General features: G+C 30.4%; 1 protein-coding gene across 5 annotated transcripts in view; it reads right to left on the reverse strand.

The window, feature by feature from the left end:
- LOC145283819 (coiled-coil domain-containing protein 149-like) overlaps positions 1–23,755 on the reverse strand; it is a 95,578-nt gene that overhangs the window by 34,113 nt on the left and 37,710 nt on the right. For 4 of the 5 annotated variants that reach the window (XM_080132915.1, XM_080132913.1, XM_080132911.1 and 1 more), the window contains exons 2-8: positions 16,006–16,164; positions 11,262–11,315; positions 10,056–10,160; positions 6,474–6,596; positions 5,451–5,623; positions 2,677–2,749; positions 478–562 (exon numbers count right to left, since the gene is read on the reverse strand). In XM_080132915.1, coding sequence (XP_079989041.1) covers positions 478–562; positions 2,677–2,749; positions 5,451–5,623; positions 6,474–6,596; positions 10,056–10,160; positions 11,262–11,315; positions 16,006–16,164 — 772 coding nt within the window. Of the gene's footprint in view, positions 1–477; positions 563–2,676; positions 2,750–5,450; positions 5,624–6,473; positions 6,597–10,055; positions 10,161–11,261; positions 11,316–16,005; positions 16,165–17,993; positions 18,140–23,755 lie in introns of those variants that run through there. The other variant, XM_080132912.1, reaches the window with a different exon arrangement.

The raw sequence follows: 23,755 nt of genomic DNA on the forward strand, positions 1-23,755 counted from the left end.
CTAACGTAATGTACTTGCAATAATCCTTATCCCTGAGTGGCTTCCGGGCCTTGATAAGTGGTGATCACTGCAAAAAAAAAAAAAAAAAAAAATTCCTCCTGCTTTTTAGAAAATTTTGCACAAAGCTGTTGTCTATATATATCAAACTAAAATTATAGGTTGTTTGTTTGCTTAATGGCTCATTAACCATTCTATAGTCATATAAGGTCATGTAGATTTTGTGGGAAACTATTTGTACATAGTTCAGAGTACTAATATTTTTAGTTTATTAAGCGAATTGGTTGTCTTATATGTGCACTGATTACATTATTATTGTATAATCATAAAGTATTTCTAGTAAATGTCAGTTATTGAGTAATTTTGTTAAAATAATACCATAATGCAATTTGATAAATGTGCACAAGTCTTTGTGACCACACATTTGTCGTTATTTATAAAAGTAAAATACTTTTACAAAAAAAAGTTTTAAATTCAAACCTTGTTTCTGAGAGATTACCAAACTGTCATGTCGATTCTGGCCAAGTTTTAAGCTTCCTTTGCTTTTTTTCTTTTCTAAAATATTCTGAAAAGTAAAATAAATTCTTATAAATAAAAGGTTTTTTCCTATGACTAAAATACATTACAAAAATAATCCTTCATTGTAACAGAAAATGGACTTTTCAAGAAAAAATAAAAATTATCAAATATATAAAGAAAATTTGTATTTGGATTCTTCAGTGTTCATCTTGAGTATCATTTTCATGTTTCAACCGAAACGTTGTGAAAATGGCAAAAGGAAAGATGAGAACAGTAGTCCAAATGATACAAATAACCAATCCTCATTTTAAAAATTCAGAAACGTAATATATAAAGAAAAGTCGGATAAAATTCAAATGTAAATAGCATTTAAGCTGACAAATCAAAATTTGATTCTATCTTGCCAGTTTTCATGCTATTATTTTACCATATTATTGATAATATATAATGTACTTTGCTACAAATTATTTCAAAATTAACTTGGCCTAGCCTATATTAAAAATCTTTTTAATATTCACCTAAAAATAAAAATCAGCTTACGTCGATAATAAAACAAAAGCTTCAATAGACTTCTGATAGTTTTAAGTTTTTTTTTCTTATATTTCTTTAAACAAAGATAAATTTTTAATTTTGTTTAAATCCAAAAATTTGCTGAGGAAATAAATGGGTAATATCTGAAGTTATTTTTGTATTCAACATTCTGAATTTTGCAGCAGTAAAGATAATTCCACATGCTTGTAATTTTTATTAAGAGTATTTTTAACAACTTATTGGAGATGGGGTACACCGGAATTTTTAAACAATCATGAATCACAACTTCCAGTGAACTAGAAGAAAAATCTAATGTGCACTTTTGGATAGTTATGAAAAAAATGCAATATCTGCTGATTGGGAGACATTTCAATCCTCATATGGGCAACAAAAGATTTTTCTCGGGCCAGTAAGAGGTAATTCATCAATATATAAAAAACAACAAAAATAAAATAATCATCAATCCTAATTTCTGTTAAATTTTCAGCAAAAAACAATCACAATTTTAGACATTTACAAAAAAGTTGCAGTTTTAGTCCATTTTGGTCTCCTGATGGATAAGCTAGATTCCTTTTTCAATCAGCTCAGCACACTTTTCTGCAAAATTTTGTGAAGTACTAATGGATGAATTTTGAGAAAAATCAAGACAGACAGACAGTAAGAATCCCTTTCTGATGAAGAGAGAAGACTTAAAAATAAGATAAGTAATGTTTTTAAAACAGCCATTAAAGAATTAGTGTTACATTGGACTGCAGATGATTTATGTCCTTTCTGTATAGAGTGTGGAGATCATTTTTTGAAGATCATTTTTAACTCTTCTTATTAGCTAAAAAATGTATTTTCTTTTTAATTTATGTATATTTGGAACCAATTATCTTAGAAAATATGTAACCTTTTTTATATTCTTTTCCCCTCAAACAAAGCATATTGGATGTAATGGGTTACAATTTGCGATCATATCTATGAGGAACTATGCGAGGAGTTGAGCAGTGAGATGATGTCTGTTTGCATTGCATTTAAACTTCTGCATGTTAGTACGGTCAAGGAAGCAGGAAACAAGGATGGAAATCCAAAGTCTAGCAATTCAAGGGAAGAAATTATTAGTGTAATAGTGGGGCAGGTTATTTCAATATTTCACTTAGTTATACAAGTACCAAGTGAAAGATTGTTTCAGCAATCTGCCCCACTATAAATGGCATTCTGGCATCTAAGGAACATCTATAGTGAAGGGGTGGAATTCTGCTGCTTGTCAGGTTAGTTGGAGGTATGTATGTCAAGAGGGCACTAGTGTTATGAGTTCATCAGAACACATTTGATTAAAGTACTTGAAAACATGCACAAGGATGCAATATTGCAATGATGGGACAGCGGTTGGAACTTGGTTGATAGTGCGGGATGTATTAGATTGGAGGCTCTTTTATGTCTATGAAGGAGAGACTCGTGGTAGATGTAGCAATAATACTCCATGCATGCGTGAATGCTGACTTTGTAGAAATAAAGGATATTCTCAAGTGCAAATATTTAAAAAAAATTTATTAATATTTTTGTAGTGTTTGGCATATGCAGTTTTAATAAAAATTTTATTGCGAAAAGCTATGGAAAAAATAGAAGAACAGCTATCAAACATACTTTATATTTGGATGCCGTGGCCATTGCCAGCGTTTTCTCCTCCTCCATTTGCTTAAGTTTGTCTTGCAAGAATCTGCAGGAATTAAAAAACAAAGAATTTGGCAAAATATACAAATAAAATTCATTTTAGATCTTTCCAGACATTTAAGAAATATTATTTGGTCATAAACATGTAGAAAAGACAAACTTATTTCCAAAGTTAAAAGTGATCGATGTATGATTATTAGGGCTATGACAACAGAATATTCTTATTATTGTTTTGACTCTCAAATATATATACAGTTAGACACAGTTCGTTGGTTGTTTTATGGCATATCAACCCTTTTCAGATTATTTAATGCCGAATCCAGTGATTTTGAAGAAAATTCTTTTAATAGAATATATTTGATTTTTTTCAAGTCAGTTTCTATTTAACCCATAGTTGGGACCCTAATAGGTACTACCACTCTGGGTCAGAGTGGACCTGGAAGCAATGCCAATTAAGGGGTGGCTCCATACTCCCCAAAGCCTGCAAGCTGGGGCCTTACAATCAGATATAGTTTAAGGTCATATACAGGACCTAGACACAGTTAATCAACTGAGAACCACATCAATCTACAAAAGCATTTGAGAAATGTTATTTGGTCACAAACATGTAGAAAAGACAAATTTATTTCCAAAGTTAAAAATGATCAATATATGATTATTCATGAAATATGTGCTCATATTAAAAGTTAGGCTTTTAAAGCCTATCATATTTTATGGAAGGGCGATCATACATTACCTACGTCTGATTGCTGACATCAGCCATCCATTTGTTACATTATTTTGTATCTGGCCACGAATTCATAAGCTGATATTTGATCATATCAGCTAAATTGTGTGAAGTTGTATGATGTTGTAAGCATCAAAACCATTGATGATCTCAAGTTCATAACATCACTGACATCGATTAGTTCGATCATTCATACTCCTTATCACTTATTTTTTAAAAAATATTTCATCCTATTGTAACCTCTTTTTTCAGGTGCATCCTTTCAAACTCGAGAATCTATACAGAATTTTAAACTGAATTCTTTAACCCACTGAAGTTCTTGTTCTGTCAGCCATGACTGAGTAAAAGTTTTTAACGGATCAAATAAGTTTAGTATGAAATCCCATATAGATTTCCAAGTTTAAAAAGACACCTTATGAAGGTCAAAGGTTACATTGGACAAAATGCAAAAATAACAATCACGATGAAAATAATAATCCAAATAATCCAAATTATCAATCCTCATTTCAAAATTTTGGAAACCTCACTGATAATTTATATTATTTGGATTATTCAGACTATTGTTCACATCTTGAGTGTTATCCAGCCAATGTAACTTCCAACCTTCTTCAGTTGTATTTTTTCAAACTCAGAAATTGTTCTGTTGAACTTAGGAATCTGCATAAAATTTCAAAGAGAACCCTTTATTTGATCCACCAGGATAACTGTGACAGGCTAGAAGAATTAAGTAATTTGCAATTGCATTGTTTGCATTCCCCACAATGATGATTAAACCATCAACATCTATAAGCGTATCATTTACAACTGAATTTTATCTAGTACTTTATCTGTTTTGCCATGGGTCCCTGTGGAAAATTCTAGTATATTCATGTTTTTACATGTACAATCTTATTAATTATCGCTATTTATTACTATAGATTACTAAATATATAAATATTTAAATTTATCTATTATAGAAAAGCGAAAATGTGTGTGTTTATGTGTGCTTTTTTGTATGTCTGGTAAAGGCTTTTTTCGGGGTCGGAGGGGGGAGGGGCTCATTAATTCTTACAACTTTTTATGTACTCCCTGGATTATAATATCTTTGATTTACGAAATGAGGTCGTCTATCTTTTATTTGAGCGACTTTTATTTTTATAAAATTCACGCTATCCCGTGTTTGTTTATAAAATTCACGCTATCCTGTGTTTGTTCGTGGTTTGCATATAAAAAAGCAAAACTAACGAAAGCAAAGGCAGTTTTCCAGCTTCGTGCCGGGGACGTCCAGAAAGCAATTAGCATTGATCAACATGTGGTAAAACTTAACTTCTTGCTTTGAAAAAGTCTTATATTTTAAAAAGCATTATTTTGTGTTGTAGCTTCTATATCAGACAATTGCTATTCATTTGCACACTTAATGATTTCGTGGTGAAGAAAATAAATACCACAAGAGATTTCATTTCTTCGCCGACTCCTGACCTAATTATCAGTCGGTCAACAGCTTTTGATTGACATCGCTAAATTTAAACGCTTTTCACTTCCTTTGTCGTTGTAGCACAGTGGTAAGATCTCAGGTTTTTGGCCTTCGCGTTGTGGGTTCAAACCTGCCTGCCTATTAACACTTTTTTTTCCTTATTTTACACCCCCACTAGTCTTCTTCTATAATAGAAATCTCAAACGTCTGTTAGTGTGTGTGTATGTTTGTATGTATCACTAAAACTTTTGACTCGCATGACTAATGCTCACAAAATTGGTACCGTTTAAAAGCTAAGCCTATCGGTCAACAAATATCCAAAAATTGTCCCAAAGCACTCATTCTTTTATCATCAACTGGGCCGTTTTTTTTACAAGGAGGGGTCACTTTCTTTTGTCAACATTTTTGCAAAGTCATCATACGCCTTGCAATGACTAGCTTTATTTCGAAACCTGCCGATGTCGTTTGTTGCGGTGGGCCCATGGACAATGAATGTTATTTTACATTCATTTTTGTAAGAAAATCTCACACACACAAAAATAGCAAGAGCAAAGGCAAATAACTAACTTGTTTTCCATGACAAGAGCATCGATATCAAGAATTCTGTTCTCATCTCCTTTTAAAATGAAATTCAATTCTGTGTTGAGTCGTTCATATTTTGTTTTGTACGCCTCGCGTTCCGTTTCCTGTTCTTCTTTCTCATCTAACACTTGCTGAAGATCACGTTCCAACTGTAAATACTGAAAAAACAATTTACATCAACTTAAAAATTTTAGATTAACACTGCATGATCTAATATATAAAATTATGTTGGCTGGATTTTAAAAGTTAGACAGAGAGCATTTAAATAGCCAATTTTCATTTGTTATTATCATACCTTGTTATTGAGACAATTGTTACAATTTATTTTTAAAAATACTTAATCTAGTTTGGCAGATTGCTAATATGGAGACATTTTTAAATAAACACCTAAAAACAAAACCAGTGAATGGAAATAACTCTTGTTTTAATAAGAGTTAACTTCTTGCTTTGAAAAAGTCTTATATTTTAAAAAGCATTATTTTGTGTTGTAGCTTCTTTATATAATTTTCTGAAAAATAATGTTTTCCAAGATGTGACCAACTCCTTATATGTGTAATACTTATATTTTATAGCTTTTACTAAATTGTTTAAAAAAAAAAAATTGTTTATTATTCTAAATTATTATATTGGCCAATTCTCTCTAGTGTCTCTCCAACACAGGAGAAAAATTTAAATCTGCAGGATTGAATCTTGTAAGTTTGTAATCTGTAATTGTTAATGAATAAGACAGATTTCATTAAAATGAAAAGGAAATATTAATGTGAAAACTGATTGCATTAAGTTGAAGTTTGATTCAAATGATTTATATTTGTGTTTTTCTATTAAGATGCAGGATGAAAAATATGCAAATAATGAAAATAAAGAATCGTTTTTATAGTGAACTTGACAAGCATAAGTTTTATAAATGCCATTCAACAATTGCTGACAATTAAAAAAAATTACTTATTGATTTATGTATTTTCCTTTTTTGCAAATATTTTCAAGTTAAACTTTTGAGATTTAACTAACTTTTTCTCTTTGAGCTTCTAGTTGTTGTACAAGATCTTCTCGTTCATAGGCAGGAAAGTGGCGCGTATTGATGCCCTCATCAGTAGTTCCAACCCTCTGTCGAGCAATTTGCTCTCTCAACAGCTGAAAGATAAAAGCAGAACAGATATAAATGGTTAAAAAAGAAAAGATTTCAAATCTTTATTTCGATTTTGAGAATATTTTACTTTTAATCAAATCCATCTTATATCTATATAAAGCCAAAAGAAAGGTCATACGAATCAAATTTATTCAGAAAGTTTAAAAAAAATGCCTCCCTCCTAGTTTCTTCATTTCCCCATTGTTTATGGAATTTTGGCAATATTCATTCTATCTCCATTTCCCTTTTTCTTTTCTAAAAATAAGTTTAATTATTAAATCATTATCTGTTTTCATAACTCTTAGGGTTTAGGTGAATGATTTTTGACTCAAATACAAACATTTTTTCTCTCTCCCTCCTTACCATGACTGTTTTTCTTTTTAAAATGCTAATTAAATTTTGTTATATATATATATACATACATAAATACACACACACCCGGTGCTCCACTAGGAACACACTTTTATGCTTATCTCAAAAGTTTCAGCTTTATTAACTATACATGCATACAACAGTTTCGATCTGTAACTGATATTTTATGCAGAGTATTTCTCTGCATACGTTTATTTTTATTATTCTTATACGAGCAGGGGCACTAATCAATGCAAAATATGCGTAAAAAACACAAAATTACAAGAGTCACATTGATATAAATGAATATAGACAAGAGTCACACTGATCCATACATAGGTAGATGTGTGTTCATTTCTAGTGAAACGGTATATTAGAAAAGTATTTATATTGCACTATCGAGTTACCAATAAGAACTGTTATTAATATCTATATTTGAATACAAAATTCGAAAAATTTTATTTCAATGGTTTAATATATATATAGTTTTTAAAATATAATTATCCACTGACATGTGTTTCGTTGTCTACGACTCATCAGAGTGGCTGAATCTAGCGAGATTCGAAATCGGGACCCCATGGTAAGAAGCCTAAACTCTTACAACTCGGCCACCTCACACAACTGTTCAGATATATTGCGATTTACGTAAATGTTATTTGTTTTTGCGATATGTTTTGAATGAATTCAATTATTTATGAAAGAGTCGTAGATGACGAAGCATGTGTCAGTGGATAATTATATTTTTAAAACAATATATATGCTGCTCCCCATATGGGGATACCAAATTGGTTAAAGGGAAAATTATTCCCAACTTGCATTTAGGTAAAAATGCACTTTCGTAAATAATTGAATTCATTCAAAACGTATTGCAAAAACAAAACCAAATAACATCTATATATATATATATATATATATATATATAAAATGGGTTAATAAATTCCAATGAAAGAAAGATGTATATTTAAATAAGGGAGTAGTCACCAACAATGTGTATTTTTTAACATTATTTTATTATTCCGTGTCTTGGTTTTTCATTGAGGATTATGTTTGGATCATTGTAATAATGTTTTTAAGTCATTGAAATCGTTTACGCGCGTTTCAGTCGGTCTGTGATGCGTCCTCGTCAGAAATTATTTTCAAATGTGTAAAAATGGCGATTTTTGTAGTTAATTTGAAGTTTTTCCAAGGGGTGGAGGCTTGTAAGTGTTTATTATTCATTGGTATGCTGAATTTTTATTGCTTTTTTTTATTTCTTTTTTTTTATTTGGCTTGTCCAGGGAGACATTGACCTCGCTGTAGTCGCTATCTCTTTCTGCTAATGTTTTTTTCTTTTCCTTTAGGGTGGGGTAGGGTGTGTGTGTGTGTGTGTGTGTGTGTGTGTTTATGTGTGTTTGTGTGTGTGCGCATGTGTGTGTTTGTTTTTATTGGTTTGGGAATGTGTATATTGTTTTATAGTATTTTGGGGTTATTTGCTTCCTTAGACCCACATGGGGAGACAAATAAATAGAAACATTAAAAAATCCCCTATTTTAAATACACCCCTCTTTCTAAACAAACATAATATAAGACTAAAATGAAAAATCACAATACTAAAATCCAAGAATCCAAAAAATAAATATCAAAATAGAATGAAAGCACCCCTACCCTTACTTCAGAAGAGCCAGTCCCCCCTCCTCACACATACACAGTAGTAATGACCTCGGACCACAGCCGCCTTACTAAGGAAGCAAATAACCCCAAAATACTATAAAACAATATACACATTCCCAAACCAATAAAAGCAAACACACACACACACACACACACACACACACACACCCTACTCCACCCTAAAGGAAAAGAAAAAAAACATTAACAGAAAGAGATAGCGACTACAGCGAGGTCAATGTCTCCCTTGACAAGCCAAATAAAAAAAAAGAAATAAAAAAAGCAATAAAAATTCAGCATACCAATGAATAATAAACACTTACAAGCCTCCACCCCTTGGAAAAACTTCAAATTAACTACAAAAATCGCCATTTTTACACATTTGAAAATAATTTCTGACGAGGACGCATCACAGACCGTCTGAAACGTGCATAAACGATTTCAATGACTTAAAAACATTATTACAATGATCCAAACATAATCCTCAATGAAAAACCAAGACACGGAATAATAAAATAATGTTAAAAAATACACATTGTTGGTGACTACTCCCTTATTTAAATATACATTTATTAAAGTTTGTGCCTATTTCCATTCTATGGAAGCCAGGCGCGAACACAGACCCCACAATTTTATTATACCATCCCTATTTAAGTTAAAACATACTTATCAAAGTATTCTTATGTACATCTATATCAAAAACACTTGTAAACGTTTTTTTTTTAATTTTTAAATTTTTTATTTCCATACTTTGTGGACCAGGCGCGTACACAGACCCCACAATTTTAATGAATCATCATTATGCCAGATCAAACGTACCCATTCCTGTGTCTCGATACATCTTCTATCATTATATGTGATCAGTTTTCTATAATGGTCAACCATATAGGAGGCTATTTGTGACCAGACACACACACAGACATTGAGCTTTATATTATATATATATATATATATATATATATATATATATATATATTCCTGTTTCATTAAAGACCACATTCTAATATTCATTTGTTCCAAAGATTTTACTTATGAATTTATGCAAGTCAGACTGTAAACTGCACAAAAATTTTCTTTCAAAATTGTGTTGTTTTTAAATCTATTTTTCCTTTAACTTTCAACTTGAATGATTAGTGATGAATAAATTCCAATAAGTTATTACAATCAATAGACAGTGGGCTGAGATATGGTTCTGTTCAGTCTCAGGCGGTCGACTCTCCCAAGCTTTCTCTTCTCTTTGAGAAGTTGTTAATTTATTTCTAATCGCCTGGGACACCCTTACCAAAGAAGGATAATGGGGTGGCTCAGTCATTTTTTATAAACTAGCATGCACTAATCCTAGTCCACTGGATTTTAAGCTTAACACCTAACCTTGTGCCTAACCTCCTGGAGGGGTGAATAAAATAATTTTGAATATATTACCTTTCAACCATTTTTTTTACTTTTCACTTGACGACCCAACCTACCTTAATATCACCTTGCGCATCAGCAAGCTTCTGTTTCATGTCTTCCACTTCAAACTGCAAAGATTTACTTTGATCCCGCGAGTCACATAGAAGCTTCCGAATGTTCTACAAAAAGATGAAATTAACATTTTTTTTTTATTTGTTGATGATGCACATGTAATACATGTCAGGGTTCTGCACTGCGAGTGAAACAGTTGCATTTGCAAGTGATTTTTCAAAATGGCGACTAGAAATAATAAAACACTTATCTTTTGGCGATTGTATTTTTTTCACTGACAATCTTGCAAAGCTCACTACAGAGTGAAAAATATCTTTTCAACTTTTTTTTTTTTTAATAAAACAAGCATGTCAAATTATTTAAACAATAAAAGGTATAACAAAACAATATACTTTTTTTTAACAAAGGCTGTTTAAAAACATTTCAGGAAATTCGAATGTTTTTACCTTCAAGTATCAAACATAAAATTTGGTGTATATTCAGAATTACACTTATTAAAAAAAAATACAAAAAAATCTTTATGATGTACATACTCGTCATAGAACAAAGATGTCATATTCTAAAAATCATGTGGGTTTGGCGAGTAACTTTTCCATTTAGTTAGTAAACAAAAATATTTAGTTGTCAAAGGTCAACTAAAGATAAATTTGTACGTAGAGCTCTGCATGTAATACATAGTTGTCATCTTGGATATTCACTTTATCGTTTTGGGAACATTCCGTGCATGTGACAACCATTGTTTGAGTGAGATCAACAAATATAACAATATATTATAAAACCATAAATCATTTAATTAAGATAATGTTTTAATCTCTATAAAAAAATAAATGATTAAAATGACTGACTGGTTTATAAATAAATTCTGGTGGATTAAATGTTGCAATTCTGTTTTAAAATAAATTTCATTATTATAGAAATGTTAGAAGCGTTGCATATATATATATATACACACACACACACATAATTCTTAAATTTCATTATAATTTATGCATTTTTGATTCCAAGGAATATTCATTAAAAGTAAATAAAAACGTGATAATCCAAAATAATATTCTGAAAGTTCTGTTAACATGAGAAATACACAAACACATGAGAAACGATCACAGAATTGTTTTAATATAGAGAATACAGAAACATTGAATCTGATGATATTGTTTGCTCAAGATAAAATTAAAAAATGGATACTTTAAAGAAACGAGTCAACTCACCTGTCCATGTCCCTCATCATGTCCACCACCAGAGTTTAAAGAACCCCCCAAATCCTAAAGAAAGAAAAAAAGATTGGTACTCATGCACTTATTGATCCGTGCTGAAATAATAACGTTATTATTTAAAAAGCCATTCTTAACATAGGTAGGGGAGGGTGTTTTGTACCTATTCTGTACTTTAACCTTACAATTGACTAAAAAAACATATCATAAAACTTTAATTAAACTTAGAAATACAATTTAAAAATAGTGTGGATCAGTAAGTGCATTAGCACCAAAAGCTCACCATTTAGACTTTGTTAACTTGATATTTCTCAAATAATTTTTGTCTGTTATTCATTGATCCTTCCTTCCACTTTCTTGTAACAGAAATATTTTTGCAAATTCAATGACGAATAAAACATTTTTGTAATAAAATCAAGAGGTCATCTTACGAAATGTTAAAATTGAAATCTCATAAAAACTTAGTTTTTTTAAATGATGAAACAGTATAGTACTACTACTACATAAAAAAATAATAATATTCGATTTAACACCTGTTTTACATACACTGGATGGCTTTAAGAGATTGATTTCCAAACTAACCTATCTCTGGACAGGTCTTTATTTATTCCTCATTCTGAAGTCCATTTTTATCACTTCTTCTTCCATGCTTTTCTTGGCCTCAAAGAAGTTTCATTGATTTTTGCAACGTTACCATTCGTATGTTCTGCAGCCATCTCCTTATACGGTCCAGATTTAATCTTCCTCTGAGGTCATCAGAACTAATTCTGTAAGGCTCACATTACTCATCCATTGTATCAATAGCAATTCATTTTTCTCTCTGCAATGTATGTCTTCAATCCTCATTTATAAGGTTGCACTTCCATACACAGTGTACACGTGTCGGATACAACTATCAACCAAGGAAAGAGTGTAACACTCTGCTGGTTCGTAATTGCAGAAGTTCCCCGGATTTACTCTATCCAAACTCTTAAAATCACTAGCATCTGCTTTACTCTGTGATTGTATTAGCAAGGTAACAAAACTTCACTCTCAATAAAGTCACTATCCAGATATAGTTTGTCTACATCTAGGTTCTCATTCTTATATTTAAAAAAACAACTGTTGCATTTTTTAATTGAATATTAGTGAAATTTAATTGAATTCATATTATATATGTTTATTTTTTTTGGATCAAGTAAAGATTAGATACTCCATAGCTGAAGACGAATACTAGTGCACATTTCAAGTGACACTGGTTGTTTGACCTTGACATTGCCATTGGTTGTTTGTAAACACATCAAATGGTCGAATGTTCGCGAGCAAGATTTTTTAAAAATATATTTACAAAACGTTTTAAGATTTAAAAGAAAAAATATATATTTACAAAACTTAAGGATTTAAAAAAACAAAACCATTTTCTAAACCGACATTAAAACTGAGAATTTCGGATGATGTCAATTAAAAATACATAATTTTAAAAATATTTAAATAAAATTATTATAACCAAACAATGGTAGAAGCAAATATAAACTGACTTGTTCAGATTTTTGTGACCAAGATTAATTGTTATGTACAGTGTGTGTTTTTTATTTTTATCTTTCTTTGAGTTTTTAATACAATTATGGTCGAATGTTCGCAAGCAAGATTTAAAAAAAAATATATATTTACAAAACATTTTCTTTAATATTAAATATTTACAAAACTTTTAAGGATTAAAAAAAGAAAAAAATTTTTTTTTTTCTATTTACACAAAACTTTTTAATGTTAGTAACAAAACGAACGTAAATTTAACAAAATATATTTAAATGAATGGGTGTCTTTCTGAGTGCTTTTTTTTAAAAAATATATTTATCGAACTTTTTAATAAAACTAATAATTATAATTATAATAAAAATTTAAAAAAATAAAAAGAATGAACTATATTAATTACAAAACATTAAAAACAGAATTTCGGACGCTAAACTTACTTGTATTTAATTTGCCCTGGTGGAAAAGTAAGCAAATAGCAATTTTTTTTTTTTTAAATAAAAATGAAAACTATAAAAAGATTTGTATCTTGTGATACTACACTTCATCTTTATAAAAATAAAAGTTACAAAAGATATGTGAATAAAATATATTTTTTAAATCTCGATTGTTTATACTTGTTGCTGATACTTGTGATTTTATGATGCTTAAAAGTTGCCTCAGTCTAGAAGGATTTCTCCTTCACTGACCGCCTACATATATCGCACTTTAAATAAATACTGAATTGTATTAAAAACTTACAAAGAAAGATAAAAATAAAAAAAAAAAACACACACTGTACATAAAAATTAATCTTAGTCGCAAAAATCCGAACAAGTCAGTCATTTTATATTTGCTTCTACCATTGTTTGGTTATAATAATTTTATTTAAATATTTTTAAAATTATGTATTTTTAATTGACATCATCCGAAATTCTCAGTTATAATGTCGAATTATTTTATTTGGTATTATTTTACAACCTGCCTCAGCATAGTATAAACACCCCCAACCACCCCACGTTAAGAACGGCTTTTGAGGTTGGGGGTTTTATTCTGAAAGCTGTTCTTAACATAGGGAGGTTGGGGTGTTTACGCTGGGGCATGTCGTAAAAATTTACCATTTATTTATTTATATAATTATTATTATCAGTAGTTTTATTAAAAAGTTCTGTAAATATATTAAAAAAACGCACTCAGAAAGACACCCATTTATTTAAATATATTTTGTTCAATTACATTCGCTTTGCTACATTAAAAAGTTTTGTGTAAATAGAAAAAAAAATTTTTTTTTTAATCCTTAAAATATTTAATATTAAAAAACATGTTTTGTAAATATATATTTTTTCTTTCAAATCTTAAAAATATGCTTATTTATAATACTAACTCATAGGGAGACCCAACGTTGCCTGGGATTGAATGAAGATCAACAAATGTTCCACTCTCCCATACTTTTATTGTCATCAAAATTGGTGAAATTGCCCATTTTTAAATCAAATCAAAATTAATTAAATCATATGTTCATTTATAATAATATACTAAGTTATTTAAAATCATTTTAAGTATTCAGAATATTGGTTAAAAAATTTACAGAGACAAAATATTATGAATAAAAAAATAATGCGAGGTTTGTACAATTTGCTTTCCTAATATTTCCAATAAATGCTCGTTCGCTTTGGTAAGTAAATCTATAAAGTGAATCATGAAAAATCGATTCAAATTCACTGAATTCATACTTAAATATCAGTACATAATACTCTTACAAGTCTGAGGAAGGAAAAGTTAGGATTTTATAATTTGTATATAGACACATACTCTGAAATTTTACATAAAACATGGCGTTAAATAATCGGATGCTGAGGAAGGACATCATTGGAAGTCAGTGGTATACTTTGAATTTATTCTGTTTAAATACTTGAAGAGTACACAGAGAGGAAAGAAATAAGTAGACAACCTTATCATTAACTAGCGGGGGTACCCGGCGTTGCCCGAGTGTTTGTTTCCGGGACGGGGGGGGGGGGAGTTTTAAAAAATGTTATGGTAGGTAAGTAGGAAGGATCAAACCCGGAGTCATGAGTAAAAGTAGGAAAATAAAGTGTGAAAAAACAAAAACAAAAAAAAACATCTGCAACGTTAACAGTTCGGCCACCAAGAAAAGTCCATTCCAGTTGTTTAGGAAAAAAAAACAAAAAAAAAACGACTACGGTAGGTCGGCGCGAACGTGAAAATATAATGTGAATTGTCCAGCACGCTAACCACTACGCCATAGAGCACTGCAGCTTAGTTTAGTGATTTTAAATAACTTCACATGAAAGAACTACGAAGCCAAACCGGTGTTCTCTTCTCAACTGTTCCTTGTGAACGATCCCCAAACGGTGTTAAGTGGTGGCAGGGGGAGGAGGAATTTATTAGAGAGAAAATATTTTACCACTTCCGTTGATCTTAACCGATTTTGGCCGTAACTTCTCAGCAGAAAAAGTATAGAAATCTAAGATTATCGAGGAATTTGAGAAATAATAAGCCTATAACACACCTCAGATATTGTTCTGCCGTTTGTGCATATTATATTTGCATGAAATATCTTGATTTTTAATCCTATTAATGTCAAAATCAGACGGGGAAAAAATGAGTTCATTTTATTTATATAAAGATAATGAAGATTGCTGTCAACAGGAACTGATCATTTTTCTCCACTGATGAATTGAACAATTACTTGGTTAACAATGCAAAAGAAGACTCTTAAGATTTCCAACAATTTGATGCCTGTTAAATCCACATCTATTATAAATCTATTACATGGTACTTTGAAAATTCTAATGCTGCTTTGGTGGGATCATACTTAAATGGTGATATATAATAGATATATTGATATCAGAAACAGAAAAAAAAATGCCAATTAGTATAATATATTATTTCAAACTTTTACAACTGCTGTGTACGGTTTTGAGGTAACCATTGACAAAGCAGAAACTTTAAACACGTACGAATTGTTTTATTTCTTTGATGTCTGTGGAGATAATATTTTGTGATTGAAAAATGATAAAAACTTGGGGGGAAAAAATGGATTGTTTTAGTTTAGTGCAATCAAATGTCATGTTGGCAGAAAACAAGACAAGAGAAAATAAATTTAATTTTTAAGTTTATTTGAGAGAGTTCATTCCGTCCTGCTATTATAGAAAATTATTGGTGAGCAGAAATGAAAAGATTCTGATTCAATCAAAAAATGTTAAAGAGTACAATACAAATTGAAGATAACCTTGCCAGCTAATTGCCGCTTTAGAGTTTGGTAGCGTTCCTGCAACTGCTCAGCCATCAACTTGAACTGATCCCTTTCACTCCTGCATTGATCCATTTCTCGGCTCAGAATCAAAAGAGCCTCACACTTGCTGTCAAGTTTTCTCCGACATGCTTGATGCTGAAAAAGATAAGATTTTCATAAAAGGTTAAGGTTTTCTTTATTTTTTAAAAAAATATATATATTAATGCATATATCTATTATATAAATCTCACCTGTCTGTTTAAATGTATGTATGCATATTTGTATATATGCCTAAAACTTTTCTGAGTGGCATCGGACCGGGTTGAAACCGGTACCGTCTGAAAGGCGATGTCTTGGTCGAATAATATGTGAAAATTAGAAAAAACGGTCAATTATTTCCTATAGAAATAGTCGTTCGCAATGATGGAGGGTAGAAAAACAATTTAGCCAAACATGCAAATAAACAGCAAAGTAGATAAATATCTATTATACTAAATGCGAGTTAATCAATGTTCATTTCTTCAAAGGGTTTAGTTTAATAACACAAAATACATGCTAGAATACAATTTAGTTCTAATATGGAGTTATGTTAAAAAAAATAAAAATGTTTTAATTGTTCGAATTAAATGTAATTTATAATTAACTAAAAGAAAAAAAAAAAATCACCCATCTCTCTTTTAGCAATGTATTTTTCCATTCTCCTCTCACTATGTTGATTCAACCACTAACATTTTTTAATGTCTCTGTGAGCATTTACAGAAATAGTGACTTTTTAAGCATTATCATTTAATTTACATGTCTTTTTCTGAAGATGTCATTGCAACAAGATGGATGATAGAGATTGTTGCTTTCCACCAATGTCCCTTAAGGTGCATTGGTGGAAAGCAACAATTGGGATATGGTTTGCCTACTGGTAATGCAGCAGATGCAGTAATTGTCAAAGACTTCTAACTTGTGTCAATCGACCACCCTCATTGGCCAATCAAATTATAAATTCATGACTATCAGAATCTCTGTATGACTATTACATATCTATGTATATTATACAGGGTGTCCAAAAAGTAACTAAAGGGTTTAGAACTTAAATAGATTCTTTATTTTTGATGATATCTTTCTGTAATTTTAACACAATCTGGCTAAGACGCTGAAAAATAAAAAATAAAAAAATGCAAAATTTAAACAATTTTATAAAAAATAATGTCTTAGATGTTGCCCATTTTCAGCTTTGCATATTTGTGCTCTTTCCAAAAGATTATTCATGACAGATTGCAGAATCTCTGGTTTGCCATTTAACTCCCTTATTCCTGATGTTTTCATTCAATTCTTTCAGGGTTTGAGGTTAGACGTTTTGAGTTCTGCACATAAACATCGGAACTATAGGAATTTTCAAATAAGAATTGTGCTAATATTATGCGCACTCCCTCAACAACTCATTAAAATACTCCAAGAAGCTGAAATTTGGGAAATATGTATTAATTGAGGTCTAACACTTATGGTTAAAATTTCATCAAAATCAGTAATATATGAATTTTTGCAAAGGCATTCTGACCACCTTTGTATAAAACTAAATATAACCCACATTACTGACTCTTATGTCGAGCAACCATGTTGGAAAATTCATAATGATTGATTAGTTTCTACACAAACCTACAAAGATATACACATACCTTACTTTATATATTTAGTGATGACATTTTTCAATAAATTATACCCTTGTTGTTTGTTTTTATCAGAGGAAGTTTTTATAGATGGAGACAAGAAAGTTTGTACTTTTTTTTAAATTAAAGTAAAAAGGATTCAATTCAGATGATAAATGACTGGTTAAAAAAAATATTAGCGATTTATCAATATTATGGTAAAAATATTTCTATTATTAAAAATAAATTTTTTTTTTCATTTGCTCTCTAGAACAAATAGGTTTTTATATCTAGGTATGCAATCTATATCACAAGAACAGTTAACAAATATCTTAGATACATACATACCTCTAAAACACTCCTTATTATATCCCCGAATGATGTATGCATTCAATTTTGATTGTTTTGTTTTTCACTAATGTACAAATCCAAAAGTTAACAAACAATAAATTGTTGAAGGTCAAGCTGAATGTCAACCTGGGAGTATGCATAACAAGGAATAACATCTAAAATAATGCATTGTATTAAAATGAATACTAATAATTAAAACAACTATTGATAGATGGATGTAAGCAGTGAAACTAAAAATTAAGTGAATATTTCATTTCAAGAGTTTATATTACATTTTAATTTAAATAGAATTATTTTTTTAAGTTATCTCCCCTTGCTACCTCCCAGCTGTTACAATATTTTTTTTTCAAAAGAGCAAAACACATGTTTAACACGAGCACACCCAAACATCTGAACCCCCCCCCCAAAAAAAAAACAATAGATACCTCCCCCTCTTGATCACTATCAAATTAACATGTTATTAAAGTTCCAATTATTGATTTTATGAGAACTAATTAAAACTATAATACATATTTCTGTACCAGCAACACAATTAGATATTTTAGGTATCATTGTAAAAGTTCAGTATTTGGAGTAAAATTGTGCCTCAAAAGCTAACAGAGTAAAAGCTCTCACTAAAACTCATAATAAGCCCAGCATTTTCTTCTTAAACCAAATATTTTTACGGATTATATAAAAGAGTAAGTGAGAGAAATTAACCCTTTATTTTATTTTTATTTATTTATTTTTTTAAATTTTTTATTTATTTTTATTTAAAAAAAAAATTTTTTTTTTGTATTTCAAGCATTTTATATCATCAGCCATGCTTATCTTGATGACAGAAACATAAGAGTCCCTATTTACTTGCCTCCTTATGGTGGTATAGTTAGACACAAGGTCAGTTTTTAATGTAGAAAAAATCCAACTCCTTAAAAAGAAACACTTTGGATTGGGACAAAAATAAAAACTGCCTCAGTTTAGAAGAATTTCTCCCCCACTGGCTGAAGATAGAAAAAGGAAAATGAAGAGAATTATCAGAACAGATACTATAATTTACTCTTAGCCATAATGCAAAAGGGGATTTTGTAAAAGAAATCATGAAAAAGAAAAACTTAAAAAAAATAATACTTTAGACACGAAAACATTTCACTTATGCTGCAACAGATGTGCTGAAAGAAAATGATGTCGGTGGAGATTGTTTTTATTTGACTAGGAAAATTGAAAAGTAATTTTACACATGAAAATAATACATTTTTTAAAAATTAAACAAACAAAAAATAAACTTATTTTTTAATGTAAAGTCAAAACAGATCGACTCTAACATCAGGATTCAGATAAAAAAATCAATTAATATCATAACCAGAGATGGTGAGTGGGATGGCGACGAAAGGTATGAGGGTCACATTAGTAAAACTCCTTTTTATAAACATCAGGATTCACAAATTTATAATTTGGTAGGAGTTGATGGGAAAAGCAAAGGAAACGAATATATATATATATATTTATTTATTACTAGACTTTTTAGCTTGTTAAAAACGGGGAAAAGCCCATTTACTTAGAATAAATTTACGCCAAACTTCTAGAATAAATGTGGTACTGTGGTGACAGATTAGCCCAGTAATTTCCAAGAAAATGTGGAACGGACAGCAGATTAAAATAAATATATATAGATTTTTATGTATAAATATTTATTATTCATTAATAGTTAATGAACTATGAGCAAAATGAATGGTCGAATACAAAAATAATTTAAAAAAAACCCAACTTAAACCCTTCCCTTCATTTAAAAATTTACTAAAATTCAGAAATCAATCAATTTTCAATGTTTATTGATCATGCAACATTAATTTATTATTTTATTAGAAAATTTAGTGAAAATGTATTATTTCATTAAACAAAAGAAAAATGATATCGATATATTTTTGTAATTTTGCAACAGTTTTTTAATATTTTCCTCCTGTTGTATGAAAATAAAATCAGTTTGATAAAACATTTTTATCATTAAAAAAAAAAAAAATTGATAAAATTAAGAAAATAGGCAGTTCATAATTTTAGACTAAATTTATCAAATTCTAGAATGATAAATTTTTTCAAATTCTATGGAAAGGCTTTAGTATATAAACAGATGGGCATTGCACTTAAATTCAATATTTATTTTTGGAGATACAACAAACGTGTGTTTCACTTTCAATAAATAAAATCATTTGGAAGAATAAAATTTAAGTTTTTATTTTAATAATTTTTTCATTCATAATCATTTTCTTTCAAATTTGCATTTTATTAAATAATTAATACTTTAGTTCATTTTTATGAGGAATAATAAAATTCTCAATGTTTCCATTAAGTTTAATTTACTTTTTCCATGAATAGGTTTTTAGTTTAAAATTAAGAGAATTAATCATCATTACAACACATTTAAGAATAATTTCAATAATGATAATTTAGTTGCTAAAGTTTTAATCAATTCTTTTTTTTATATATTTTACTTTATTTTTTGAATCCTTCGAAATGAGGCTTCATAATTTGTGCATTCAATTTTTTTTTTTGCAAACTGTTATCCTCATCTTCATAGTTGTTGTTTCACCATATTTTGGCCAACTCATCCTCTGCCCTTCTTCAGATAATTAACTGTGCTAAATCTCTTAACTCTATCTTCAGTAATTACTGCTTTCCATAGTAGATGTTGTCTCACCAAGTTGTGGCCAACTAATCCTCTCATCTGCTTTGAATAGGATTGAAACTGCTATCTTCAGACAATGCTCATCTGGGACTGTAGAGACTCAACACCTCTATCCACAGTGCCAAAAGGGGTGATCAAGGTTGAATTTTATGGTCTCATGAATCCAATTTTGTGGCCTTCTATTGTTGGGTCCGTACCGAATGGTATCATTTTATTTATTTAATTTTAGGAATCCTTTGAGATGAGGCTTCATAATTTGTGTTTTCATTTTTTTGTGAACTGTTATCCTCATCTTCAATATGGTGAAACAACAACAACTATGAAGAGGAGAATAACAGTCTGCAAAATAATAAATACACAAATTCTTCTTTATTGCTTAAATATTTAATTCAAACAGAAAATTAGAATACAATCAGACAGCAATCAATAAAACAAATTGAAGACAGTAGATGATATCAAAAGAAAACATGATACATAAAATTAACTGAGCTGATCTATTACAACAACCATATCATAAGCAGAACAAGTAAGTTAGATTATGACAACTTGATTTTCAACTTGGTATTATATTACCTGCATCAGCTATGACCTCTGTTGAAAGACCAGAGTTAACACTGAAGAGAAGAAGCTATTGTTTATTTGACAATTATTAGGACATTCGTCCTGTTTGTATGTCTATGAATACTAATGTTATTGTTTACTGATACCATACTTCTGTCAGATGTCTTTTAAGGGACATTTTTCACACTAATGTTAAATAACCATTTTTTTTTTTTTTTTATTATTTTAAATATATTTGCATGAATTTTGCTATACACATATATAACAAATATATTATACAAAAATTCTTCACTAGTTTGGAGACGGAATGCGTTGTTGTGATAAGTGATTTTTTTCTCTACTAATTCGCACTTTTTATTTTAAGATTCAAATATTAATAACTACATTTTATTTCAGTATTTAATTTATGTATTTCTGTTGTATTAAATGCTAGCTTCTTTTTTTTTTTTTTTTTTTTTTTTTTTTTCTCGTCCATAAATGTTTATCTACCAAGTTGATCTTAAATATTGTATAATCAATCCATTATATTATCATTTTCAGTCCCCCACCCCTAATTTCTGGCTCCCATCTTATCTCGCAATTACTTATAACGTCACCAACTAACTTCGGAAGAACCCCCCCCCCATCCGATTTTGTTTTATATCATAAGTTGCTTAAAACGTGATTAGTTAAAGTTCAGAATAAAATCACGCTTTCTCTTAACGGTTAATGTAAAAAAAAAAAAAAAAAAAAAAAATCTTCTGAACGCTATTAAAAGTTAAATTCTTCACTAGTTTGGAGACGGAATGCGTTGTTGTGATAAGTGATTTTTTTCTCTACTAATTCGCACTTTTTATTTTAAGATTCAAATATTAATAACTACATTTTATTTCAGTATTTAATTTATGTATTTCTGTTGTATTAAATGCTAGCTTCTTTTTTTTTTTTTTTTTTTTTTTTTCTCTCGTCCATAAATGTTTATTTATCTACCGAGTTGATTGCAAAAATAGATTACCTAATTGTACTCATTTTTAGTTCGTGGGAGGGGAATCTATCACCATACTTTCCCTTAAACAGGTCCGTTGGACTTTTATTAAGTACAATACTTAATAGTTATTTTTTATTTATTTATTTATTTTATTTTTTTTTTTTTTAATGGAGAGTAGAAAACGCATTGTGGATGCGTTATCGGCAGCTCCTGTTACTCTCGCTTCTTCTTATTTGTCCCTCAGTCCTCATTTTTTAAATGAGTGATTTTTCTGAGAAAGGGAGAAGAAAAAGCTGTTTTCTAGGTTGGCAGTATTTTTGCGCGAACAGTTGGCAGAGTTGGTGGAAATTTTCTGTTTCTATGTCTATCCTTGTAGCCATGTCACTAGTAAGGGTGCTGGAGGTAAACGTTTTGTCTGGGCTGACGTTATCCGCCTGATAGTCAGGGACCGGAACCTTGGATTAACCACTAAGGAGGCTGTCCTATCAGCAGGTGCAAAGTACTGGGGCTGCTGTATTGCCATTTGGTGAATGGAATCTGGACCATGCAGTAGCTTCTGGTGAGGCCTCTCGATGCCATACTAGTGGGTAATTGTTACGGCTTTACCTTATCATGTGGTACAAAAAAAAAAAAAAAAAAATTCTTCGTTTCTTTTTCTCTCTTAGTTTCCCCTCTCTGTCCTGCTCTAAGTAAATCTGTCGACCTAGTCCACAAATTCCAAAATTTCATCATGACAAGTTTCAAGAAAAAATACACGATTAAACCCGGTTCTCCAACTTCCAACGTAGACCCCTACTACCATGTCTCCTTCTCCAACATCAGGGGTCTACGTTCTAACCTTCCAGAGGTTGAAACCCAATTAAAGGAGACTAAACCAGACCTTTTATTTTTAAGTGAAACTGGCATTGGACAGGCTATTTCCCTAGATGAGTTTGCAATTACAGGATACTCTAACTTAACTTCTAAATCTGACCCCCAAGATCGCCATGGGCATGGAATATGTGCCTATATTAAAGATAGCTTTCCATGTGGGAGGGACATCTCCAGGGAAGATCCTAACTTACCCTATATGTGCTTCCGGGTTGCTTTATCTCACACTACTGCATTTATATTTACTCTCTATCGCCCCCACAACAGCGGAGTTACTATCTTTCAAAGCATATCTGAGAAAATTGACCAAGTCCTTTCTACTTATCCTTCAGCTAACATTCACGTATGTGGAGACTTCAATGTTCACAACGTCGAATGGTTGACCCACTCAAACAAGACCGATGATGAGGGGAGGTTCTGTCATGATTTCTCCATTGCCTATGACCTCACTCAGGTTGTTCAGGAACCTACCCGTGTGCCCGATAATGACGGCCAGTATGCGAGCCTACTAGACCTTTTTCTCACAACTTGCCCTGAACTATGTTCAGTTTCTGTTCTGTCGCCTCTTGGATCTTCCGACCACTCTGTTGTATCAATTAAGATAAAAATGAAATGTAATAAGTCCCCAGACGTACCACTTCATCGTACAGTATATCGATACACTAAGGCTGACTGGGATAGCTTCCGTACATTTATATCTGA

This window comes from Euprymna scolopes, chromosome 8 (assembly GCF_053919585.1).
Source record: "Euprymna scolopes isolate OS-2025 chromosome 8, ASM5391958v1, whole genome shotgun sequence".
Lineage (NCBI taxonomy): Eukaryota > Metazoa > Mollusca > Cephalopoda > Sepiida > Sepiolidae > Euprymna > Euprymna scolopes.